We start from the raw sequence: 27,559 nt of genomic DNA, 5'->3' as shown, positions 1-27,559 counted from the left end.
GTTTTTGGTATTCAGCATTCTGGAAAAATCCAAATGTCAATATCTTAAAATCCAGGATATCTAGCTCATTACCAAAAAGAAGGAAGGCATAATTAGTGACCATCTAAAAATGTTTGATTGAAATGATGTGACCAGGTTTAGGAATGCTTCAGCAAAGACAGAGACAATGAACTTTTATATGCTGGATTCAATTGATTCTAGCCTGGTAGCATCTCTGTTCCTCCAGTTCCCTGCCTCATTCTTTATACATTATATGCACACTATGTACACAGTGTATGCATCAAATAAATCAGAGGAATTTATAGCCAACTCATTTCCTCTAAAGCATTGATTCCTTCTAAAAAAAGTATATTCCATCCACTGAGCAAGGCAACCTTAAGGTTCTTTTCACACAGATTTTGGGTGTAATTCATACAATTAATCATAATTTTTAAGGCAATATAGTGACTTCCATTAGTGTGCAAAGACTTAGGTAAAAATAATATCCTGATGGAAAAAATACAAAGTAGTATGTGCCAAATCATCGTGGTTGCTTCCACTGCAGATACAGGGAGCTGAAAAGTGAATGACGGGAAAGAAAAGGAAAACATAAATAAGACTTCTTTTATTAAAAAGATAAAAGGCCTTGTAGTTACTGCACAAGCCAAAAATTATCCATGTTAACAAAGATGCCTTTACTCCTAGGTGAACTCCTGCCTTTTAAAAAAAATCCCGTACGCATATTAGTACTAGTATTTGTATCTACATATTCCTGGGCCAGATTTTCTTCTCATTTACATCTGAAAAACTATTGGTTGTCGAGGAATTATTCCAGATTTATAGAGGTGTAGATGAGAAGCAAAGGTCTGACCATCTGTTTTAATTTGGATAGACATGCTGAAAGATTAACTAGATAAATTGTCTTAATAAAATATTTAAACAATATTAGGTTCAAAGTCTGCTGGTCTGACCTTCATGACCACAGATTTCAGAGAATACCACCAGCCATGCCAAGAGTACCAAACAACGCCATTATCTGTTATCGCAGTGTAGGGCCCTTTGTAGTACAACCCGTTCAAGTTGGCAGAGTGACACCTGGTGGAAAAAAAAGGAAAACATAAATAAGAACTGGGTGAAAACATGCAAACATTTGCCGTTTCTGTGCGAGTCAGAAGATCACCATGTTGATAAGAGCCCAGTCTGACAGCTGCAGAAATTTGCATTAGTGAGCTTCAATGCCCCTAAACAGTAACAGTTGAATTAGGGCACAATTGCAAGTGAATCAGAAGTTCTTTCTGTTCTTCGCACTCTTTCTCTGACATATCTAGGTCTCTGAGCCTTGCCTGCTAATCTCTTGCAGTAGAGAATGTTTCCAGAGTTGTTCAGGTCACATGCAGCAGCATGGCATGCAAGAAGCAAAACTCTGGGAAAGAAAGTGTACTTCTTTTTGTTGTTTCTGAGTAACTCCTCTAAGTTGTGCAGTTATCCCCACATGGTGTTTCATAGGACAAAATTTGAATACCACCATCAGTTTGCCTGTTAAACTGTTGGCTTCTATTTACAGATAGATTAAATCTCACAGCTCATTAAACATACATATGCCAATTCACTGGATCATCAGAGCTGGCATTTTATTTGACTACACAAAGTACATTCTTCTTTGGTTCTTTAATACACGGAAACAGAAATACTGTTACAGTGTATTAAATACAGCGGTAATTGTAAAAAAACCTCTGCAAAACCCAAAAGCTTGACCTGGTATCAGTACAGCCTTGATACTCGTTTGGTTTTTATGAGAAAGAAGGAAGTTTAGATGATTATGTGACCGTATGGAGAGCAAAACAGCTGTTTCTTTTGCAGCACATTGTAATGAATCAGCTTATCTGCCAACTGAGTACTTTGTTTTTAGTGCTGTTAATACCTAGCTGTCAAGCACCACGATGGATTTCAAAAGCACACTTCAGAAAATATTCAAACAGAAAACAGTCCAAATGAACCTTATGGATATTATTACTGGCAAATCTTAGTCTCTTTGGCTTTGCTTACACTTTATTAACAACTGTTACGGAGAACTGAAATAGAAAAACTGACAAAAGCCTCATAGGAAAATTCTCATATATATATGCTTGATCATTGCTTACAGTTTTTAAGCTGAATTTTGGTTATGTGTTAGTTGAAAGCTTAAAAACTGCAGATATCAAAAGTGACTTTCCTTTTGAGAATGACCAGCTTGTGTCAGAGCTGAATCTTTATAGCAATAAAAACTTTGTGTTGAGCAGGCATACTGTTTACTTTGAATAAAAACAGATTTCCTTAGAAGAATCATAATTGGTAAGAGGTATCTAGATCAACTGAATCCCTTCTTTTCCATTAAAATGGAAACAGGCAAAAGTTGATTTTGTCAGCAGCAAAATGAGCCAGTAGCAACTCTTAAATTAGAAGCACTAATAGCAAAAATACGCAGTATTCTGTCATGGATTGAATGCAGTTCAAAGTAACTGGACATGCAAAAGAAACAATTGGCATGTAATTACTGGCACAAGATTTTGAAGCAGCGTTCATTATTGAGAAGTCAATAAACACCTTAAAGTTAGCCTATGCTTCCCTTTCTTTTTGATAAGCTAATTTGTAAAGATAAACACTGTACTGCAATAGTTTCAATAGTACAGTCCACTCTCAGCTATTGATGGACAGTTTATGCGAGTCCTATGTTAACTGCATGACAGACGCAGAGAGATGAAGTTGGTTCCCTGAAGAACCGTTTGAATTCTGTCTGGGCTTACTGGCTGCAGGACAGCCCCACATGCATCTACCTATGCTGTCTCCAGGTGAGGCAGCAAGCCTGAGCTAGTAAGATCTGTGGCCCCAACTTGATGCATGGCAGATCACTTTGAGCACCCATGCTCTATGTAACTAAAACTGGGCATGCTGGGGAAAGATTAAGGTCATATCCAGTTAGACTTGTTAGCTTGGATCTTACCAGATCTGAACCGACTGACCTTCACAGTGCCCTGGATAGAGGAAGGCTTATGAACTGGGTGTAGTGCCAGAGTGAACCTAGCTCTGTGCATTTGCATCCAAGATGAAAATCTCTTCCAGAGCTTTCCTTACAACTTAATGCAAAGAGAGGACATTTTTCTGCAGAAGTTCAGGCAAACAAGGGCTGAGCCCAGGTCTATTTCCATGTGGCTTCACTTGTATCACTTCCCCTGGTATTCATATTATCTGCATGTTTTTATATTTCATTAGTTCAGATAGCATGGAGCTGCCTATAAAAAAATCGTTCATAGCTGGGAGCTCTTATACAAACCAGCCAAGAGCACTAATTCCCTCTATGTTTGCTAATCTGTGCATGACAAATACATGTTCTAAGTGCTTTCTTTTCACCGTGCCTGCCAGTACTGTTCTTGTAGGATTTCAGGTTACCGAAATTTTCTAGTATTTTGCAGTATTCAGTTTTGTATTAGGCTTAACATTAAAAGAAAGTCAGTAGCAAGCCAGTGGAATAACACTATTAGCAACTTGTTTTCATTATCTAGATGGACTGTCACTTTAAGAGCAATGAATCCACAGCCATAATAGGAACTAGTCTGGTAGGAGCTAGCTATCTTTAGCAGTTATGTAGCAGCAGCTACAAGGTATTAATAACTATCAAGGTCTGCCATAAATCTACTTTTGCAAAGGAGTTGATTCTTTTGTCTTGGCCAATCCCCAAAAGCAAAAATTATTTAAGAGAGAAAAATTTATGCAGTTGATTGAAAGTGATTGGTGATTCCCTGTTCATGAACTCTCTGGCATGGTGTTACAGTTTTATACTATTTGAGGTCTGGATATTCCTCTAAATCCATAAAAGTTGTGATTTCATGGGAAAAGGGTCTCCAGCACAGTTCCCTTTCCCTTTTGTGTTTTAGCTGTCATGAGGACTGCAAAAAACTTAGTCCATCTGTGATTTTTTTCTGTATATCTCAAAGATTCTGCTGACCCACCATTCCTGGAATATATTAAAAATAATAAGCTAATTGTGAAACAAACTGAGATACTAGTTACATCACATCAGCTAAGCTGGTCATAGACTGCTTATGGAAACTGAATTTAGGAAATGGATTGTTAAAAAACAGAAAGAAAGGATGACACAACAGAGAGAAACAATGGAGTTGATGCAGCCTGGCAGCTCTTGCCAAGTGAACTGAGATCACAGTGAGAGAGTAATATGCTTCTCTGAGTTGTATTTTTTATCTCTATTATGCAGCTATATTGCATAGCTTCTCTTCATGGCTGTATTTATCTAATTAATTAAGTAGACCAACCTAGCTGCCTATGGCAATGCTAAGGCTATCAGTTTTATATGCAGGATTTTAAAATCCTTTCATTGCATCCTGTTTAAAAAAATCTTCTCCCCAACGCAGTCATGCTCACTGACAGAAAGTAAGTGGATGCATTCCCATCTTGATATAGAAGGAATAACAGGAATGAAATGCTGTGAACTGAGGTAAAAAAAATGTCCCTAGCACTTCAGGCTCATTAACCCAGCACTAGCTTAACTTGTCAGATATTCTGCAGTACTGTCATATCTGATCTAGTGAAATGTAGGAGAAATGCAAGAATGAGGTACAACAGGGATATATCTGCAAACTCTACATGACCTACTCGTGTAAAGACTGGTTACCTTAAAGAGGCAGAACTATCTCCTCTTCATAGTCTGATAACAGAGGGGCTTTCAAATGAAGACAAAGCCTGTGGCAAATATCATATCACAGATCAACTTGAATGGCATAGTAGGTGCTGTCTGTTCTAAGGTGAGACTCAGTCGTACCAAGCCTTAGATGTCTGGTAGGGGTCAAGGGCAGACTGAAAATACAATACAGACTGCCAATCCTATCTTCTACCATATGTTATTACTGTATGAATAAATATGAAGTGGAATAGTTAACAATACTGCTGTAAACTCAAAATACCTGTTAAACCACCAGCCAGCCTTTTCCTCTTCAGCACAGTTCCCTTCATAGTTGTCATTGTCCCTGTCTCGAGTACTGAATTTCATTCCTCGATGATCAGCCCACCATTTTACTTCAGGGTGAAAACCCCCAGTAAGAGAATCTCCAGCTGTGCCCGAGTATTCACCACAACTCATCTCATAGGAATGCTAATGAAGAATGTGAAGAAAAAAAAAAGTCAACCGATATAAGGCTTCAGCCCTTAAATTGTCAGAGAGTGAAACCACAAGAATGAAACTAAACTCTTCCATTTGCTGCTATTTACATGCTCAGAAATGTCATGCCACTTAAACACTGTATACCAGGTAATGAAAGGGTGCCAAGATGTTTACCAGGGATAAATTTTGTCAATAACTTTATGTATAAGTGACATAATAAAAACAATATTGCAGATTAGTTTGCAGTATTTACACATCAAAATGTCATGTACTATTATCCTTGGTAATATCAACAAAAATTGAAAAACTGCTTTTCGCAGTATTATTCATGACTGCTCAACCAAATTATTCATACATTTTATAAAGTGTGAAATCAGTGTATGAATGTAAACTGCTGTTATTACATATTTGAAAATTCCAAGCATTTGTAAGAACAAAAATATGATAGTCTCGATAAACCACTTTTGTAAAATTAGAGAATCTGCATGTATATGGACTGTCTACAAAATACACATTTTCACTAAAACCTCTAGTCATTATTGAGCACTTTATTACCTCTTCACCTGCAACTCTGAATCTTGTATATTGTGCAAAACGCCGCTCTCCTTCAAAATCAGTTAGATCAATTCTTAAAGTATAGTTCCCTTAAGAAATAACAACAAAAATTATTATTGTTAAACTAGCCTATCTCATTATGTTTCAGAAGAGTATTATAAGATGAAAATGCTAATTATGTCTTTATCATGAATATTATCTATATCGTTACAGCATATTTTACATTTTTTAATCTTCTGTCATTATGCTTATCATCTTGCTTTTCTTTGATTTCATGGATCTAATTCACCTTAGAAAATTTTGGAATTATTCCAATACACATTTTCCAGTGTAGACCAAAAAAATGGCCTTTATAGTCTTTATATATTAGTAATGTATTTGAGGTGGTAATGAAAGGAGAGTGAGAATCAAACAATAACCCTACATCTGAGGAATTTAGAGATTTATATTCCTCTGAAGATAAAAAAGTTACACTAGGGCCACAGCCTCATGTACATATGCAGAGCTCACTGAGTTCAGCAGTTATGTCAATTTACAAGACCTGAAAATCTAGCCCCATCTATATATATTAGTTTCTGCTTCCACTTACTTACACATTTCCCACTTTACTGACCTAATCTTCATCATGGCTAGAGCTGAATGAGCAATGAGGGAAAGGTCCCAATGTGAGCTGTTATGAATCTCAAAGTAGTTATCTATACTGCAACAGGAATAGTGATTGCAGCATATATAAATACACCCGAGTTACTTTTAGTCTGGAGGTAGTAGTGAAGAAAGCATGGCATTGATTTCCATAAAGGTTAGCTGGCTAAGTTGATGGGTAAATTTCAATACACAGTAATTTACAATGAAGCAGAAGTTATCTTAGAATGAGTGGCTACTAGAAAGACGGAAATAGCATTCTAAGACTAGCCTAATCAAGAGGACAGGCCTGGATTTACCTTCACTTTATACCATATGCAGTCCTGTGAAGTCCTGACTAAATGAAATGATGCAGCATACTATCTGAGTTTGGACTGTTAGTGATTCTGACTGCAAAAAGGGTAGAGACAATTCTTTTAAGGTATACTGCTGTCTACTAGTCCCTGTTTTGCAGGGGCTCCCTGCATGCCATCAGCCCAATGAGAGTTTTGATCCTTTTTTGGGAAAAAAATTTATTCTGATGTGTTTTGTTCTCCTGCAACCTTTGGAAAGGCCCATACAGACTAACAACACAACTCAGGATTTATGCTAACGGAAAGGATTAAAAAAAAAAGAGCAAAGAAACAGAAACAGATTATAGCCTCTAGATCATTGGCCTACAGGTCTATAGTCTATATGGTCTATGTGATATAGTCTATAGATCTGTAGGAAAAAGCAGCCAAGGAAGACTTTACTTACGATACAAATCTTACCTTGGCTGGTCAAATAATAAAGATTTTTATTTCCAAGCCAATATTCACCATTTGCCAAAACAAAATTTCCAAAGCCTTCTTCATAGTCAGCCCAGACTCTGAAAGAGAGTGTAAATTACTGATTTATCAAAAGGTAAGTTTGTTGGGATGTTTACCGAACCATAGGTCATAGGATAACTCAGCTTGGAAGGGACCTCAGAAGGTCTCTAGTCCAACCTCCTGCTCAAGCAGGGCCAGCTGTGAGATCAGATCAGGTTGCTCAGGGCTTTATCCAATCAGGTCTTGAAAATCTCCAAAGATGGAGACTGCACAACCTCTCTGGGCAACCTGCCCCCCTGCTTGACTGTTCTTATGGTGAGAAAGTTTTCCCTCGTACCCAGTCTGAACCTCTCTTATTTCAACTTATGTCCTCCCGTCATACACCATTGTGAAGAGCCTGTTTGCTCAATGAGCTCTCAAAGAGCTCTGTTTTCTCAAAGACCTCCTCATAGGTACAGGCAGGCTGCTGTGAGGTCCTGCTGAAGCCAGTTCTTCCCCAGGCTGAACAAATCTCAGTGTCTCCTCATAGAGCAAGTGCTCCAGCCCCTGACCATCTTGGTGGCTCTGTGCTGAACTCTTTGTAGGTTTCCTATTTTACATTATACCAGAACATTAATAAGTGAATGTTTTAGACTTGATTATTTTATTTATTATAAATTTATTATTTATTATTGATCTACACAAAATTATTTCTATTTCTCACATATGAAAGGCCGAATCCCACAATATGCTTGTCACTGAAGCCTGATCCAAAGAGCAGTCCTCAGAAGTACATTCAAAGTGGGTTAAGATTAATAGATTTTAAGATCAGAAGAAATTGCATTAGCTCAGTCTGATCTCTGGTATAACACAACTTACCCAAAGTGAAAACATTTTCCTAGGTAAATCCAGTGGATGTAGATTAAGGTGTGAGGGTATCACAAGTGTTTTTTCTTTATTTTCTGTGATTTGGTGAAGCTATTAAACTCCTGCAGCTGGATATATGATTTTGTAAATTGAGGTATTAGCAAACTTTTTCCAGCTTTGAATTATTGACTGAGTCTAACATTTTTTGAACTCAGACTTGTGCATAGTTTCAAGAATTATGTGCATACTAAAAGCGCCAAATCTTTTCTCTGTCTACAGTGGCTTTGAAAGACTTTCTCAGTGGTTTTGGCTTCATGACATATCTGAATGGGAACAAAAACACCCTCTGTTTCCTTGGGGAGAAGCAACCACGCTTCAACCAATGGGTGAAAGTATTAGGCTGTGGACTGACAGTCATAACAGAAAGCAGCCTCTGTGACTTAAGTAGCTGGTAGTTTCTGACAGGGTAGAGGAATGGGCAGTGTGTGGTGGTAGCAACTGTAAACTGCTAGAGATGCTTCACAAGAGCTTGTCTGACCTTACTACTAACTTTCTCCATTTATAAAGTAAGAATAGCAAAGTCTTCTTTTGGCCAGATTGCAGCTGTTCATTCTCTCTAGGGATCAGTTCTCTCTCTATTTTGTAAGGACATTGTAAATTTAGTTACAGTAATTATAAACACTGCTAAGATACAGATCCACAGAAGGATGCAGATACCTAAGAAGCAAATTGGGCAAAACTGGGGTCCTAAAAAACTCCTTGTCACATCTGTAAATATTTGTGAGTTTTATATTAAAATCTCAGAGGACCAGAAGTTTCACTTCTGGACACTCCCCAAAATGCTTGAGTCTTGGCAAAGGTGAGTGGTCAGTCAAGGCACTTAGGAGGTCCACAAATTGAGTGGTCATCCGTCTTATCTCTCCTGGAGGCATTTTACCATGAGCTACAAAATACTCTGCAATGGGGTTCTCTCAGACTCATTTGCTGATGGTATTTTTTTTCAAGCAGATTGCTTACGTACTTACTTTTTTACATTTTTACTGTTTGCGAAATACAATGTGGTCCTTCACTTGTCATTAAGAATTCTTGCTCCAGTGACTGTTAATGTATTTGACATTAAAATGTCCTCTTGTAAAATGCACCAGCAATCAGACAAAGACTAAGAGTGATGTCTCCCCACTTCAAGGATATTGTGTCGACCTGTTTTTCTGTCTTACACTGTACACACTGGAACAGCTTCAACAAGATGGCTGCTAAAAAGAGTTTAAAATTAGATCTTAATGAAGTACCTTAACTTGACCTGTGAGACTTGATTTGGATCATACAGGCAGTCTTTGACAGAGCCCGAAGTGATACCAGTCTGGATTACTACAGAATAACTTTTTATCTGAGATAATAGTTTACTCATATAATTCTAAAGTTAATATTTAACTTAGCTCCATCTAGTTACAGATTTGTCTACTTTGTTTCCAGTTTTACTGACCAAGCCTAGTACCTACCTATCAAAATTCTGGCTGCCATCCGAACGTCTCTGAAAAACAGTCCAGCCACCCCCTTCAGACATATCACAGAAGGCAAGGAATTCGTTAGGACTCTGGACAGGTTTCATCTTGTAAAATCCACTTTGCTTATGTCCATTATTGTAGATTTCTGCACAATCTGTTCACAAAACATCCATTGGACACAGTTCTTTTAGTCCTATACTTACTAGCAATAACAGAAATCACATCATGTCATATAATAGTCACATATGAACCAGGCTAATAAAATGAAATACTTCTGCGAATGTATTTTTATGACTTTTTGGCATTCTCTTGTATTTCCATTGCTTTAAAACTTTATTGAGCTGTAATTATTTTGATATTTCTTTAAAAGAATCTTTTTGCACCTTTAAATAGTATTGTTTATGTTTTCATTTAGACTAGCAAAATAATTCCCCTGGTTTAGATGGAGTCACTTCTAATTTACAATGGTATAATCCACATTAGAATCCTGTTACGATTACACAGTTTCTCTACATGTGAAACACCCAGAACCTTCAAATATATATGTGGACTTCTATGTCCAGCAGCTCACAGGAGAACTGCCACAAACAGGAGTATGGAATCACCAAAGTTAGAAAAAGGAAACAATTGCTGGACCTGATACTCTGCTGTCCCTTGTACCAAACAGGTGCAAATATAATACAAGGCTACCCCTCCAAAAGTGCAGTTTATGTCTAAAATGTTATCATTTTGGCTTGGTACTCTTTTTCAGTCTGCCTGCGTTGGTGTTAATGACTAATCATCATTTAGAGCAATGAGAAAATGCAGAGCTTGTGAACAGCAATGTAATTGTATAATCTTTTTCCTCTAGGAGTTAACTAAGAAATGAAAGGAGTTCTTTGTTTATATGTAATCTACCATCAAGCAGTCATACAGGAAAGACGTACAATTTTCAACATTTCTGTTTTTCCTGGCAAAGGTAGGACTGAGTAACTGTAAGATTTTCCCTGAAACCTTTATGAACATGTTGGCTGAACTTCCAGGCCAGCTTGGAACTTCCTGAACTATTTTATTTTGCCTCAGTGAAAGCCTCAGCGAAGATTAGACACAGAAAATAAACAGTTTATACTGAAAACAAGTAGCTATGCCAGGATTTGAACCAACTATAGTAGAAAAGTGATTTAAACAACAGCTAAGTTGTCTTTGTAGAGAATGCTTGACTGGCTTATAGAAAATAGCTTTTCTTGTGGCCATAATTTGCTTAGGAGGTTAGTGAAATACTTAAATATATTCTAATTTTAAGCAGGTGTCCATACTGTGGCATTCCTCCCTTACTATCTAAGCCCAAATTATCCAGCTCTGTTGACATTAAAATGCTACAGCAGGGGAAAATGAAATGAAATAGTGCAATAGCAGCAGGGAAAAACATTTTCAATTAAATTGATACAAATAATGAAAAAGCAAAAAAAAATCCCAGCAGAAACAACAACTCAGGTCTGTCATTTAGAACCACATTTGAAAAAACAAATCTAGGCACAGGCAGTTTGCAAAGAAAGGACAAAGACCTTTCAGCTAAATGTGGTTTTAATAATCTTTTTCAGTAACAGATGAATCAGCCATAATAATAAAGAAGAGTTTTCCAGGACATTGAATACATAAATAAACTATAAATATAACTCAAATTTAAAGTCAGACTCACAACTGCTTTTAATTCTATTTTAATGATGCTTTATTATATGTGATGCCTTGTTATATGTTGTGATTTATTCCAGAAGCATAAACACCACAAGTAAATTGAAACAATATGATTCAAAATTATAGAAGATTAGACTCTCTAGCACTGGACAGCTAGAAACCAGCACAAACCTCCAAGAATAAGTCAGACCTCTAAACTGTATTTTCAATCCAGCTATTGGTTTGGATGGTGTTTTATAATATTTTTTAAAAGTTTGGGCCTCACTCCAGCTCCTTTGGGCAAACACACTTAGCCCTCTTTCACTGCAGAGGGACCAGATCACCACCAAAATGCTGGTGAGAATATAAAAACAATTTAAACCCAATATCTTAGAAACTCTTATGTCCTGAGTTGAACCAAAATCAGTCAAAATGGTGCAACATTAAGAGTATTATTAAAATGAGATGCAGATAATATATGCCATATTTATATGTGTAAATATGGGGGCCTCAGGGACTTTACAGTTAGAAACCCATATTTCTATTATATTAAGAAAGAGGATTATCTGTGCCAGGTAAACCCAATTTTGGGTTTAGATGTTGAGTATCTTAACTTCTGCTGAAGTCATTGAAGTGGCAACTGTTTGTTAGATTTGATGTATGTCATTATCTTTCCTATTATGCAGAGACATATTTCACAATGAGCTACTTAATTAGCAGAATATGGAGAACCTAGTATGTGCTGGGATAACACTGTCCCTTGTACAATAAAGAAAAGTCTCTAACGTATTCCTTCTTTACATTTCTAATGCATTCCTTTGTTGTCTTTCAAAGAATTCCTAAAATTCTTTCCTTAAACTATTCTGCAGCAGAATCAAGTTCCAGCTTTCAAGCTAGGTTCAAATTTTCATTTTGAGCTTCCATTATAAAACATTATATTCCAGTATTAAAGAAATAAAAGTAATGTTATGACAGGAGGATATCTTTATTGGTGATAAAATGGATAACCAAAGATATTTTAATATCCCTTGAACTATTAGCCATTTGACATAAGACTGTGTCATACACAGCCAACATTTGGCAGGTAAGCATCTTAAAAGGTTGAACAATTAGTAAGTGTATACTGTGTATATTTTACTCCTACAAATGTTTAACTGTGGCAGTTTTCAAAATGTTTCTGTTGAAAGAGCACAGCAGGTTTATGGTACTTGCACTTAAAATCCTCTACTTCATCTGACACCTTCCTAGTCATTTTGTTCAGCTGCTTTTTCATAATTTTAGTCATATTAGGCTAAATCATTCTGAAGGTAACTCCAAGAGTTATTAGGCCCAATATATCCTCCATTACAACAACAGCTTATGACATCACATTTGGTAGGTTATTAAGAATACATTAGAAATCTCTTAGATGGGAATACTTCGAAGCTTGAGGATTCCAGTAGGTGCTCTATATCTGATAAATCTTTAGCATGATTTGCCTTTTTGTAATAGAAGCCAGTTCTTTCATTGTGCCAAACCATGAAAGCCATGTTTTCCCCACAACCAGTTTAGTCTGCAAAAACTTTCCTCTTATGAGGAAAAGGCCACTAGAACTCTCTATTACTATTCTTTTTCGTATTATTATCTATACTAACATCTAATGGTTAGATATTGTTTTTTTATTTATAGTATTCCTATAAACAGTTCCCTTTTACACTGGGAAAAACATCAGCTTGAACATTACTACTGCTTGCAACTGAGAAGGAGAAGACTGGGAGATAGCTAATTCCACTGCATCCTTTGGGGCCTTATCAGCCAAAACCATGACCTTAAAATCTAGCCAGAAACTAACAGACAAGCAATACAGATCATACAGCTTCTGTGTAATATGTTTATGTTATGATATCTTGTTTAAAAGGAAAAAATTAAAAGCAAAGCATTTTACCACATTCTACTCCACTTGGATTTTCCAGACCACTTTAAAGATATAGCTCTTTGTAGCAAGCATAGTCTAATTCTGAGATATCACGTGTTGAGGTATCTGCACAGTATTTTGACTGAAATAACATCTGTTGATGATAGGAATGTGAGTGTACACAGTGTGTGTGAATACAATATCTGAAACTGTCTTTTCTGAGAGGATGGTTGCCCCTAAACTGACAATGCTAGGTAGGAAATTAACAATGATGACGTTTTCTTAAAATGGTCATCAGCCAGATTAAACAGTAACCAGGGGATTACCAAGAGATTTCTGAGCAATGGAGAAGTCAGCTTGAAAAGAAGTATAAAAGAAACATGAAAATTTGTGATTGCAAGTGAGAGTTCTTGGTAACAGAGCAGCAGTCAAACAGGGTTTGACACCAGCAGAAGTCACCTTGCCAGCATCAAGACCTCTGTCTAGACCTAATGGAGCATCCTTCCTGCCAGACCCCATGAGTAGCCTGCACTTCAGCTAGCGGACTGACAGTATGCAACAGGGAGGGTCCCACACCTTAAGTGTTTATACGTGAACTTGTAGGATGCTTTCTCATCAGCATGGGTACACATTAAGCTAGAGCACCGACATCTCCTCCATCTCTAGCCGGTGCGTGGAAATAGGGGAACCTGCCCTCCCAAAAGAGGGTGTGTGTGCTTGTAGCCCACGCTTCCTCTGAAAGGGTGTGTGTGTGTGTGTGTGTGTGTAACCTGTAAATGTTTGTATGTGGGATTAGAACTTTCTGAGATTAGTTACAGAAGGGTGTTTAAAAATTTGTAACTGTTTATGAACATTTTGTAAATGTCCAGTATTGTGTTTTATCTGTTTTATTGCTGATACTGATTCTGAATTTATTGTTCACTGATTGATATTTAATTATGTGCCATTAATAAATGAATAAACTGCTTTGATCCTGATTTGATCTATACCATGTGAGTTGAGCAGTTTTACCCTGCGACAGGGTAACAGCTGAACACTGTGTTTTAAACAAACAAATTTCTATGAGCTTTTAAAACAATGTCAATAGGCCTAATTGTGTTAAAGCTTCTGAGTATCATTACAATGAATGGAAATTAAAAGAATGGGTTCATTTCTAACCTGAATACTGTCTTTTTCCTCCCAAGTCAATGACCCTGTTTTCATCTCCTCTGTCACTGTACTGAATCTGTTTCTTCTCTAGAAGCTGTATAATTTTCAACTGCTTCTGTTTCACACGATGTTCCAGAAGTCTCACCTGGGCCTGAAGTCGTATCTGCTCTTGAAAACAGTTCTGCAGATCCTACAGAGGAAAATACATCATATTGTAGAATCAACAATTTTTTGTCAAATGTGACAAAAAAAATAACATGAATAAAATTTAACATGACTAAAACATTTCTGTCACAATTCCCTATAGATATTATGATGATTCCCACCTCAATTGCTATCTCTAATTAAAATTATTTTGTAAATTACAGAGCATCCGCAGTACACCTGCTTTGTGAAGGGACCTTCTCTTTAGTGGCTAGGCTACAAGTTCTCACTATAAACATCCAGAAGGGACTCTGGAGAAAAACACTATGGCACGGATCCCATCACATAGATTCTTTATTCTCTATCACCTCATCATGGACAGAGATTTACTATCCAGTGGCAGATAACTAACATTGTGAAGGCTCTAAAATTTCCTGCGCTTTAAAGAAATACAGTCCACACTGATACTTGTTCAACTCCAGTGTTCATTTTTCAAATGCTTTTAGATTACAGACTTCTTATGATAAGAATCTTAACATCCTCAACATAAATACTGTAAAGCTTAAAACTCTTTTTTGGCATGCTAAAATAAATAGTTCCTAAAAGCTGCGAATATTCCTGAGAAATAAACCTTAAAAGTTTAAAGACAGTATTGTGCTGAAACTTGTACACTAATTTGGCCATGCAGAGTGGGTGAGAAATGTGGCTATTCTGATATGGTGATACTTTGCACTCGCTTCACTCTGTTACAAATAATTAATACATGATGCAAGAGAGGTAGAATAACTGTTCTAGATCCTGGCATGCTGCATGTACACAAAGCAACAAATAATTCTTTTTAGATTAATGGCCATGGTAAAATAACCAAAGTGAACACAATCCAATCTAGGGAGCTTAAAGTAAAACAGCCTGTTCAGTTTCAAATATGTATTAAACATTTGAATTCAAGATGGGGGAAAAGCCCTTAGGGTTTTAAGACACATCTTACAAATGTGACGTTAGGTTTTCAATCAGTAACATTTTATCTGCAGTTTCATATGAGCAAACAAAGTTTAGCAGCTACAGTGCTTGCATGAGAGCACAACTAGTGCTGTAAAAGCAAAATCAGATGGTGATCTTTGGAACTTGCAAGACCAAATATGCAGTAATTCTCAGTTAGTTAAACCTCATTCACAGGGCCACATTATTTACATGACCTAAGGATGTAGACTTGTAATATTTATTGTCCATATAGAGAAGAGTTGATATCTTAGAACATTGCCCTATCCCACCAAATGAACTCTAGAGAGATCTAAAGCAGCATATTGCTGAGCAGCTGCAGTGGAACCCGTGTACTTTCACTTGTATGAAGAGGACAATCAGGCTTAGACTTCATTTATTCACCATGCAAACTCCCACCAAAAATCTTCTTACCACTTTCTTGCCACAGTGTTTTTTTTTCTTCTGTCTGGAAAAGCAGATTCCATTCCGTACATTTCTAAGCAGCACAAACATGATTCTTGTTAGACTAACTTCCCTGAAGATGAATCACTGCCATCAATAATGTCAACACAACTCCAAGGACAGACTTGGTGAATTAAAGTAACAGTACTAATAAGAATCGACACTTTCTCAATCTATCACGTGGATTTTTTTTCCATAATTAATTTGTGGTTCTAGTTAAAAAACAGAGGAGTGTCTATTACAGTCAAGAAACACCCATATAAACTGTCACAACTATGTCCTGTTGCTTCTGGTAGAACTAATTGTTGCAGGAGTCCAAGCCCCCTTGCTTTTTCATTACAGAAGACGCAATTAACTTTCAATGAATAGGTAGACATGAACTAGAGAAGTTTCAAGAGAATGTCTGACAATAAAAGAATGTATGTGGATGCATTTATAAGATGTTTTTTATCCATCATGTTCCATTTGCCCTAGATATTGAGTCATGCTGAAAACAAATTTGCTGATCAGGCATGCTGACTTGGCAGAACAATCCTGATTATAAGTCATTGTTCTAAGTATTTCTGTAGTGTATCAGATGCTTGCTTTAATTCATGCAATCTAATACACATGCTGGGATAAAAAAATGGGGAATACATGTGGCTGGATTAGGCAGTTTGTCAGTGAGCTGTTCCTGAGGAGAAAGTTCAGCTGCCTCTATGGGGCTGGGTTGCCCATGTCAAGGAGCTTTGACACCAGACTTATCACACCCAGATTCATCTGCAAACTCTAACTGTCTGCTTGCTGCTGGGTCCTGAGAAGCCATTAAAGATGTTTGACCACAAGGAGGAGCACTAAAATGAGAGGCAGATTGACCAAACCCTCTAATTCTTCTGAAGGATGAAGAAAACTGTCAATGACCTAATACCTCTAGAGACCCATCTTATTTAAGAATACTCCCTTGCAAATATTTTTCAGTTGTTGTTAACTATAGAAGATCCCTAGCATAAGTGCCTTCTTTTCTAGCAGGAAATGAGAAAAGAAAGAACTTAAAGAAACATATGTACAAACAGAGACATACTTGTGACAGTGGCTCAGAGGGGTGTTATCTGACAAAACCATAAGCACTGACTAAGGTGTGACATGTTGCATATTATATAAAAAAAAAGGCTGTACTATTATGCAGTCTTTCCAGGATGGCTATCTCAGCATGTATCTGCAGCTTCATATAAACCCTTCACAAACACTGAGCCAAATTTGGAAATTCAGAAGAGGCTTCTTGCCAGCTCTTTGCAAATTCTCAGGACTAGTCCTGAGTGCATACAGAAAAGGATGGAGAACTGGACAGCTGTACAGTAGGTTGGGAAAGGCTGATTGAAAAAAGTAAAGTTTTCAGGCTCACTCAGATGAGCTAATGCTAACTATAGAAGTAAATTTGTCAAAAAACCCCACCCATGTTAACAGTCAGATCAAATATTAATTCTAATCATAATGAGTTAAGAGTGATAAAGGAGTTACCATGCCACTTTCTTCAGTTTTACAGCAACATCTATTTTACTGAGGAGTTTAGGCTGTATCAGTCTTACCTCAGTACTCACAAACTTGGATATCAGGGTGACATTCAACTACAGGAAAGACTTCCAGTGATCCATGGAAATGCTGGCCCCTACAGCAAGGCCCCTGCAGTTTCACAGGCTGGACTTCAGGTGGGTGGTCTCTTTAACATGTATCAGGGTTTGAGGCATGAAGAGCTACTTAGCCTCTGGAAAGAGCAGGAGTCTGCTTTTGAGGACCAGGAACTACAGGCAACTAAGTGCTTTTTTCTTTTTTCATATCTAGTGAAAACTTAGGCCTAACACTCTACCTATTTATACTGATAAGAGCCATTCTTCTACTGTGATTAAATTATATAGTAAAAAAATAAAGGTCTTCACAAGAAATCTTATAGTATACCTAAGAAAAATTTGATATATATACATTCAGTATGATACTATTTCATATACCACCACAAAAGGTCCCTTTCTTTGAATCAAAACTAAACGCTACCAGTCTGAAATATTATTCTTAACTTTGCATTTAAAGTTTACATTTTCTTTTTGTTTACTTAAAAATTGTGAATTAGTTCATGAAATGAAAGGCACTGAACTTATTCTCTTCTTTACAGTGTACTCATTATAGTCGGAACAGTAATACATTTACATTATACAAAAATTTCCTGTTGAAGAGGATTTAAGCTCACAATGCTGGCAAATACCAGGTGATAATCAAGAAATCCATACTGAATAGCTGTAGCATATGAAAGAAATGACTGAGCAGAAATAGAGTTTTGAAAGTAACCTATACGTGAAGAGTACTAGTATCTCATATTTTGCTCTTTCTCTCCCCAATTCTAGCCTCCTCATTGACATCTCCTTCTGTGAACTCCAGACAAGTCCCATAATGCTTTGCTGCTGAACAGCAACAACACAATTCTCATATCTGGAATTCTGAACCTATTTTTTCCATGGGACAGTCACAAGATAGCTGCTTAACTTTAAGGTGGATCAATGTGGCTTCTAGATCTGCAGGTTACAGGACTGCTCTTTTAAAATATTACTCCACTTTTTCACAGGATAACTCTATTAAAATCACTGGAGTTAAGCAAGTGCATAGGTAGAGTAATATAGTAGCAAAATATATCCTAGGGATATAGTATAAGAATTAGCAGCTATAAGATACTGCTATTCCTTTTCATAGATATGGATCAAAGTAAAACTGTTATGATGCTGTAATAATCAAAAAATGTGATTTTGATTGATTGTGACTGTCTCCAGTGGACAGTAGTGCCCACTGATGGAAACCAGACTAAAAACAATCTGTTACATCTGCTTTATTGAAGGAAGTGTTTGTACATTGAGAAGCAATTATCTAATAGTGGCTGACAGCTCTGCTCCTGGACGTGTGGTCCCATATTTAACCCAGCCACTGCAATTAATGTGCATACACAATCAGATTAGGAAGGAAGGAGAGCCAAGACAGGCAGTACAGGACTGGTGAGATTAGGAGTACTTTAAGTGGTGGAATAAGTGTGTGCATGAGTGTGGGTTTTTTTGGAGAGGTAGGATATGTAGAAGAAGGGTTTGGGAACTGGAAGCTAAGGAACTGTGATCATTGTCTATGAGTGTGGATTATAAGACAGTGGAATGTAAACAAGTGAGAACATGAAGCTGTGGGTCTTATCTGAGAAAAAGTTGTAGGCAAATCAGTGATGAAGCAAAGGCTGGAGAAATTCTTCCTCCTGTGTGTGAATGACCAGAAATACTGCTGTTGCAGCCACCTAGTTAGTTACACTTTAGGAGTTCTTGGGTTTTGCCTTTCTAGAAGTATGGTGCTCAAATCTGAATGATAGCATAATTACCTTACATGCCTTTTGTACAATGTTCCTGTTAATGCATCTCATGATACCTTTTTTGCAAAGGTATCCTATTGCCTGCTATTTGACATCTGATCCAGTGAGCTTAGATTACTTTCTTCAACACTATTGCCCAGTGAGTTCTTCCTTACCAGAAATTCGTCTCCACTGGACATCTTTTGATGCCTAGCAAATCTCCCCAGTTTTTCAGATTTATTCTGAACTCTAATCGTTTCCTTCAAAGAGTCTGCAATCCCGTCAAACTGTAAGCACTGTGGAGGACAGGTATTAATATTTAGAAGAAACTCTATATACAGGCTTAATTAGCAGAACTTACAGAGCTGCCAATGCCATCCATCAAGCTAGCTGCAAGGATAAAATCAATCAATATCAAAATCTTCATTCTTTAGAAACTGCAAAGTAGAGTAACAAATAAAATATTAGTTAAACATTAAAATTAAGTTTTTACATCTGACATCTTTAAAATGTTATTTGAAAAAATCTGCTTAACTTATAGTTATGTCCCTATACATTGTAAATATAGTGTATATTAGGCTTTGTTACTATGTCTGATCAAGCAAAATACCAAAATCCAGTAAAACCAAACTCTATACCTCTAGACCACTTTGGATAGGAGGTCTCCATGCATTTTAGGACAGTCATTTGAGATTACAAAATCTCACAGTCTGTTATGAAACCAAAATACCCTTTCAAAATGCTCTGAAAAGCAGAAAGATTTTCCTTGTTGGTTCTTAAAAGTTGGCAGAAAGCTCTCTGTTACATTCAGGTAATTAAAATCTGAGTTTGGATAGTTGTCCTTGAACTGAAGCAAATATCTTATGACTTCTGTGTGCCAGGAAACCATGGAGATAATCTCTTTTCTGTCATAGAGCAATTTTGGAAAAAGTGCTCAATAGTTATTGTGTGACATTCAGCTTTTATTCTAATGGTGACACGGATGACATCTGCCAATTGCTGGCTGTGCATATTTTGTACTGTATGACCCACAGCATTCTAAATCCCTTTACTTCAATAAGCCAGTTTCTTACTGACTAGTTAAACTGCTGCAAGCTTTCAAGTGAGGAATGTTTCTTTTTTTTTTAACTTAAAATATTTTGATTTAGCATACATATGCTAACTCCTGTTTAAACCCAAATATGTGTCCTCTCTGCTTTTTCTACCGATTGAACTAAATCAGCTAATTACATGTTAAACCCAAATATATTTCTGGTTAGACAAAGCATAAAACACATAGAGATTAATGATTCCATTTCAGAAAAGCACTTCAGCATGTGCTTATTGAATCATCACCTTCATGGAAAATTCCATTCTGTTTCTACAGAAATTAATACAAATCTACCCTGGAACTTTGGCAGACTACAGTTTTTACTGTAAAAAGATAACCAAGGTGGTTGTGTGAAGTATGTTTTTCAAGTTCTTGTAAAATCAAGCAAATCAAGCTTCATTTTCACCCTATCTCTGAAACCCGCTTACAAGAATAGAAGTTACAGTCCTGCCAAATTTCAGTTTTTCATCACCTACCTATAAAACACTTAGGATGATTTTTAAAAGTACAACTATTCTATGTAAGAAAGCAACAACTTCTATTTTTAGTTCTGAGTTTTGCTAGTTTGAAAGCATCATATTTGTTTTTGGTGAATCTTTCATAAATGATCACCGGAGGGATTTTTGCCAAATGCTAAACAAAACATATACCTCTGGGGAGGGCTGTGAGATGAAAATATCCTTTAATTAAATGTTTTTAAGCAGTCTTAAAACTTGTTTTGTTCTACGCTATGCTCTTTAATAGAGATGTCTGAAGTCATCTAAAATATCTGGAAGTGCAATTTGTGCATATTCCAAACAACACCGATCATGCAATTCTCTTGTGGAAGGTTTACAGATCAGTCATGTCACCAAACCAAATACTTGTGAAGTATAACCATCCATGGTGACAAGCAAAGCTAAAGAGGCAACCAAACCCACTTTGCAGAAACAGAAGATTCAGGACAGAAAGTCAGTGGAAGAGGAAATGAGTTGTCAGCAGAGACTGACTTTAGGAAGGCGGCTCTAAGATCCAGCTGCACCGTAAGGCCAGATGCATCCTGCAGTTGCATGAGGACCTGGGAAGCTCTTGTCACTTCCCACCTGCAAACAGCTCCTAGAATTTTTCTTCTTTTGATCCCCTGAAATATGTGCCTTGTGGTTCCCACATACTTGATTATTTTGTTATATGTCGTAAAGGATCAAGAAGATTCAGTAGCTTTGCTTAGAGCTCCCACACACTTGATTTTTTTAAGTAGATCTGACCAACCCTATTCTATGTCCAGAAATCTCATACGTTTCTACAGTGCATATGAAAAATTACTGCACAGTAAATGTGAAATAAAATTGATACTTCCAGGAAGCATCAGACTTTTGTGCACATTGATATTTTGTGTACATTAACATGTAGTACAGCCCAGAAAATTCCAGAACGAGTTATGAGGCCCAGATATATCTGTATGAATCTTTGTTATACCACATCTGGCACTGGACTGATACACATGATGTTGAGAGCGCTGTGTGGCCCCACTGACTCAGCTTACAGCTACCTGAAAAGGATTTTTAAGCATTTTGCATATAGGCAACATCTGCCATTAACCTGCTAAGCACTAGAATAAGCTGAAAGCTATCTCTAAGGATTCCAAAAGAATCCATTATAAATTATTTATAAATGTTTCTTGAGTAGAAAGTGTAACCTGAAAATCTTAGGCTAAGTTATTTCTATGCCATAAATCTTCTGAATCATGCCTGTAAGTTGTTCTTCATGTTAAGCGAATAGATGTTATATTATTTGAATTAGAAACTTTGTTATTAAATGTGACAAGTTCTGTTCTTATTTAAAGCAGTGAAATCCTATAAATTTCAGGCTTGAAAAAAATAGATCTGCAAAAATTGCCTGGCACTGAATTCTGATATTAATCTGGATTTCAGAGGTTTTGAGTCATGATAAAAAATATGCATGTTACCCTTATTGATAGTGGTAATTATGGCTGTTGCAGCCACTACTATTTTGAAAGCAGCTGTTGCCACCTGTGGCAGTGACATTCTCTCTGTCGTGGGAAAGGAGTGACCGCAGAGTACCTTAGTTATCTGGACAGCCTGCAAATGACCTTCTCTCTCTGACAATCTCAGTCCCTACTCCACATGTGGCCTAAGTATGCTTTCTAGGAGAGAAGAGACTGTATCTCTTTCATCAAAAGATCCATATTAAACTGTTCTGCTTAATTTTGTGTAATTTTCATTTTAAAAGAACACTGTCCTCACTCTCATTAATCTTAATATTTGGACTGTTCTATCATGATTTTGCTAATTTTGAATGCTTGAATGCAGCATCAGTCTTAAAGGACTGTACATCTTTATAGCTATAATGATTTTATTTTTTTAAAGAGACTATCAGGTACCTCTTACACAGTGTTCAGAACAGTTTGTGTTAATAAAAAAATAGAAGACTACCAGGCACAATCAAGTCAGACCACGTATCTTACAGCATGTGCGAGCTACTGCAAGAAAGCTGCAGAAAAGGAATGAAGTGCTGAGGAGTGTAGAGTTTGTGCAGCTGGTTTGGTTTGTCATCTTCAAATGGAGTCACCTTTCTATTCAAAGGACACCTCTGTCTAAAGCATATTCCTCTTATGGGGAATTTCATGAGGGCTGCACTTGGAAGACAAGTTTGTCTACATCGGCTTTGGCACTGAACTGAGATATGTTCAGAGGACACGCTGAAATGTAGGAATACTCTCTCATAAATCAAGTTCTGAATGTGATGATTTAAATACATCGCTCAAGTCACCTAAGATATGTTTAAGCTCACTATGATCATAAAAGAATTAAGGGAGTATTAAGAGGGAACAACTGTGAGCTGCATTTGACAGAGCTGTTATTCAGAAAAAGGGGAGACATTAAAACAGAGAGTACACAGGGCAAAACTGCAGGATGGGCCTCAAGCATGAACAAATGTCCGGGAGAGCAAAATCTTTGTGCTGTTGTTCCAAAAAAAGGTGAAAGGTGAAGACTAGGAAGATGCACAAAAACTCAGGCTGTGAAAGGAAATGGCTGACCTAAGCATGTTTCCCTGTGTCTGTTCCTGCCCAGTAGAAAGAACAAGAAGGGTCAGAAGACAGTGAGCAGCGCTGGTGCTGCAAAGGGCAGGACTCCAGAGTGTGCGTTCTCACAAGACAGCAAAAACTTGAGTGTTGCCATATGGGAACATGCTGAGATCAGTGGACTTGGTGACATCTGGTTAATAACATTAAATTGTAATTGTGGCCAAAGTGTGACTTCCCAAACATAATTCTGCTGAAAGGGAACAAATAAAGGATTTGGAAGCCCTTGTCACCAATCTGAGTCCCTTCACAATTTTGCTCTGCAAAATGTATAATTACCTATACCTTTGAGCCAGTTTCTAAGCAGGTGTAAATTCCTGTAGTTTATCTGATCCCAGAGTTCCAGTTACATGAGATTTGGCAACAGTCTGTTCACTCAGTAATCAAAACTAGAAGTGATTTAAAAAGTGGCAAATTGTCATATGATGGGATCAGGCCCCACATATGTTCAAAGTGCTTTACATACACTAACTAAACCAACAGATTCAGTCTTGGAACTAACGCTGATAACCGATTACTTAGGTTTCCACAGTTCTACACAAAGTTTCAGAAAAGTTTGCTTTACTGACAGTTCTTTGAAAGTGTAAATCCATCGTCTCTGGTAATATGTAAAGTTACAGCTGTGTTCAAGCGAAGCTCAAAATCTCAGTCTTGGAAGACTGCTTTGAAAGTCATTTCTCAAACTGATTTCTCCACTTGTTTAAATATTTACCCTGGTTGTTATATAGCTATTTAAAATGCATTATTCAGAAATGTACTTGCAGGGTAAAATAATTAAAAGTGAAGGGAGAGGCTACAACTGCTGATAAACATTCACACATAATGAAGTAAAAACACTCTTCATTTCAAAAATTTCCCCCCTCAAATTACAAATCTTAGTCTATGCCACAGATGAAAACAATCACATAACTTAGCAAATATTTTTGTGTTGCTGATACTAGCAGATCCAAAGAGATAATATGTGCTGAAACACTTCCAAGACTTTTCTCGTAATACCAGTGTTTGCCAGTAAAGAAAGAAAACTTGTGCTGGGGGCACCCCTTCCCAGAGAAATCTTAATCTCAGATAATAGACGTGTAGACTGAATATCACACATCATTTTAGAATGATAAAACCAGTGTAGCATTTTCGAGTTGAAGGTACAAGCCCTTAACAGCTGAAAAAAAGGATCGCCTTTTATTTTAGCAACATAGAGGTTTATGGGCAACTCTCGCGAAACTTGGAAACTTTATCCATATGAGGTTACTCATATACTATTCAAAGTTTATACTTGGAATGTGCACTTGTATTGTTGTGCAGAAAAGATTTCTCCTATAGCTTAATTGAAATTCTAGAAAGGTACCTTTGAACATTTTTCTTTTGTATTCTGTCTGTGCCTGGGCTTTCTTTACAGGCTACTCAGACAATCCAGTGTCCAAATTTCTCCTAAATGTCATGGGTTTTGAGTCATTCAATAACAAGCTACTAAATAGACTTGACGATATTAGAAAAACTCTATGCTATGAAAATATTGAACTCTCAGCCTGTTTTCTTGTTCTTGAATTCTGGAGACAGCAAACCAGATGAAATTCAGATGTTGATTTCTGTTTGTAAAGTGGCAATAAGAATTGCAGTGCTAACACATACAATAATAATAAGAGTCAGAGAATTTGTCTGCCAAAAGGCCAGCTAGTGACTTGAGCAGAATTTTTTTCCTATTTGCTTTCTTAAAATTCAAACAGGTTTTAACGATCACACTCATGCACAAATTTTGCTTTGTTTTAATTAGATGATATTACATAAATCAACACCCAGTTTCCTCTTCTGAGTAACAGACAGTCATTCAAGATTTCATCCACTTTCAGGCCTCAAGAGCAGCCTTGTTCATATAGCCAAACAGTATTATAGATTCAGAAACTACAGATTTGAGTTTGAGGTTTATTAACAGACTAATGTAGTATCATGGCAAAATAGCTAGATCCTGCTGAAGCAACGTTCATAGATCATAACATAACGTTGCACCAGTTCTGTGGGCTTTGAATATACATTACTTTTAATCCAGTACTTTAGAAATTACCCCAAATTCCTTCTTCCTCCCTCACAGGTACCTTCAATGTTTACCTTTACCCTCTGGACAGAATTCAAAGTTGTTAAATCTTCTTAAGCTGATGCAAAGAATTCCAGAGCCCTTCCCAGACTGTGATTGTTTTTGCTATTAAATTCTGTAGTGCTGAGGCTTACATCTGCTATGAGTCAGCGGGCAGGAATGTTACTAAGGAGTTGCAGTTATCCAGACTCTAAATTGCAACGTAAGACGGAGAAGATGGTAATTTCGTGTCTCACACAGCACTTCTGAAATAAAAATAGATCATCCATTCTCTTACATTGCTGTGATCCAGGAAATTGCCTTCAGCATAACATTCAGCTATACACTTCAGTGCTTTCTTGAATCAGAGCCTAAATCTCTTAGGGCTCAGATGTACACAGAGAGCTTAACTGACACAGTTGACTTAGAAATTAAACACATTCACACAATACACTAGAAGTTACATATTAGAGCTGATAGAATAAGAAGAAAAACACAAAATAACAAATATAGTAGCATAGACAAAGCCAAAAGGAATAGGAAAAAAGGTAAAGAATCCTGTTTGATGTAAGCCAGTACATTTTAGCTAAATTGGAAGGCACCCAGAAACACATAATCTCAGTGATTTGGTTAGACAAATTTACTTTATACATAAGCTTTTTAGAGTCAGATGAATATATCAAAGAATTTTTAAAAATCTAATTTGTTTAGATTGCTTGCCTTCTTTCTATGTTGGCTCTTCAAACAGTTCAAAAAATGAGCATGCTTATAGGAATGCTTCTGGAAGAAGTGAACTCTAAGGAAATACTAAGCAAAAGCAATAAAAGAAGTTTTATATACCACAAATATAAATATTCACACTGTCAACCCATTTTAAAGACAAATACTTGATGAACACTTCCTTTGATTAATTTTTGGGGTCTTATTTGGAATCTTTTACATGGGAGTCTTTCTCTATACTAATTACATAAGACCAACTAACTAACTTCAAATTTTGAATTTCAAATTCTTAATAATTGCAATAATTTTCTCATGAGTAGCCTACATCATGAATTATTCAAAGGCATGTTCAACAAGTCATTTTTACAGAGAAAGCTACTGTGGTTGATGTTGTTCACAAGGAGAGAGATACCTGTTCATAGTGTGGCTCTTAACTTAGTTCATGCAGGTATAATGTGACCCAGTGGGTGGACTCTGAATCTAGAAAGTGGAAAAAAGATCCAGTATTTTAAACTCAGATTAATTAACTACTTATACAATTTATTAAAGGTTACGAGTAGATTTTCTATCAATTGAAGTATTTAAAGGGAGACTAGATGGCTAATCTAATAAAGATTACTAAACTCAGAGCAAGAATTACAAAGTTAGAGATGTGTATTATTCAGGATGTCTATAGGTTATACATCATTACAATGATTTTGCACGAATAAACATATTAAATATAAGATCCTCAAAGAGTATACAAATGGAAGCCATCTAAGCACAAAAGGAAGAGAGAAAGGTCTTAAAGCTCTTTCTCATACCTACTGGATGCATCAAACACTGAAAACTGGCAAATGCCATAGACATCAATATGGCCAGCTAAAGACCTGTCTGCTCACATGAATCTTGCTCATATTTGCTACTCTTGAGAGAGTTTGCACAGAAGTGAAGAAAAACATGGCGAGGATCATTAATTACTCTCATCATTTTTGACAAAACTATGTATAAAGAATAAAATGCTGTTCCTCACTTCTACACTAAACCAAATACCTGTTTACAACTTTCCATAAGCAAAGCAAGATCAGTCAATAGCATTAAATCCATCTTATATCTCCTGTGGATGTTTGAAAGAAACAGTTAACAACAGAAAGCAGTGGTCTTTGTTCTCAGTATTGGCACTCTCCGCTGAGTGCCTCCGAGGGTATTTCATCTGACAGACATTTAAGAACTTGTAAAATTAGTAAACACAAGTTAATGTGTTCCTAATATCATCCTTTTATCATTCAGATGCAAAAGAATTTGCAAGCACAAAGAAAGCTTTAATGGTACACTGAACTATCAGGAGTTTTTCCCTGATAAGCTGCAATGCAGGTATCAAGCACTATTTATAAAATGTGAAGCTTTATCTTTTCACGTGTGTATGATTCTTGTCCAGGAAAGTTTTAAATCATCTTCTGCTGCCATGTAGAAATACGGAAGGGTCAAAGACTGCATAACCATGAAATGGTAACTCCGTGCTTT

The 27,559-nt window shown here is 36.7% G+C and overlaps 1 protein-coding gene across 3 annotated transcripts; it reads right to left on the bottom strand.

The window, feature by feature from the left end:
* Positions 1 to 630: 630 nt before the first annotated feature.
* FGL1 (fibrinogen like 1) lies at positions 631 to 25,509 on the bottom strand. 3 transcript variants are annotated; one of them, XM_013949462.2, is made up of 8 exons: positions 25,359 to 25,509; positions 19,461 to 19,536; positions 14,176 to 14,356; positions 9,465 to 9,624; positions 7,081 to 7,178; positions 5,687 to 5,775; positions 4,935 to 5,122; positions 631 to 1,074 (listed from the first exon to the last, which is right to left on the bottom strand). In XM_013949462.2, the coding sequence occupies exons 2-8, from the start codon at positions 19,524 to 19,526 to the stop codon at positions 915 to 917; spliced, it is 942 nt and encodes a 313-aa protein (XP_013804916.1). In that variant the 5' UTR covers positions 19,527 to 19,536; positions 25,359 to 25,509; the 3' UTR covers positions 631 to 914. The 3 variants fall into 3 exon arrangements, with proteins under 3 accessions (XP_013804916.1, XP_013804917.1, XP_067154110.1); XM_013949463.2 differs by having other exon boundaries at positions 9,465 to 9,519; XM_067298009.1 differs by having other exon boundaries at positions 25,372 to 25,509.
* Positions 25,510 to 27,559: the final 2,050 nt, after the last annotated feature.

This window comes from Apteryx mantelli, chromosome 5 (assembly GCF_036417845.1).
Source record: "Apteryx mantelli isolate bAptMan1 chromosome 5, bAptMan1.hap1, whole genome shotgun sequence".
In the NCBI taxonomy this organism is placed as follows: Eukaryota; Metazoa; Chordata; class Aves; order Apterygiformes; family Apterygidae; genus Apteryx; species Apteryx mantelli.
The sequence above is the reverse complement of the archived record's forward strand: the minus strand, read 5'-3'. Positions and strand labels throughout refer to the sequence as shown.

What these genes read in the sequence shown, in the direction of transcription:
- FGL1 (XM_013949462.2), bottom strand. Translation starts at nt 19,526, where the DNA reads ATGAAGATTTTGATATTGATTGATTTTATCCTTGCAGCTAGCTTGATG. An exon ending in TGGATGGCATTGGCAGCTCT is followed by an intron (nt 14,357 to 19,460) that starts GTAAGTTCTGCT and finishes TTTCCTCTGTAG; the next exon opens with GATCTGCAGAACTGTTTTCA. An exon ending in GGCAGCCAGAATTTTGATAG is followed by an intron (nt 7,179 to 9,464) that starts GTAGGTACTAGG and finishes ACTCTCTTTCAG; the next exon opens with AGTCTGGGCTGACTATGAAG.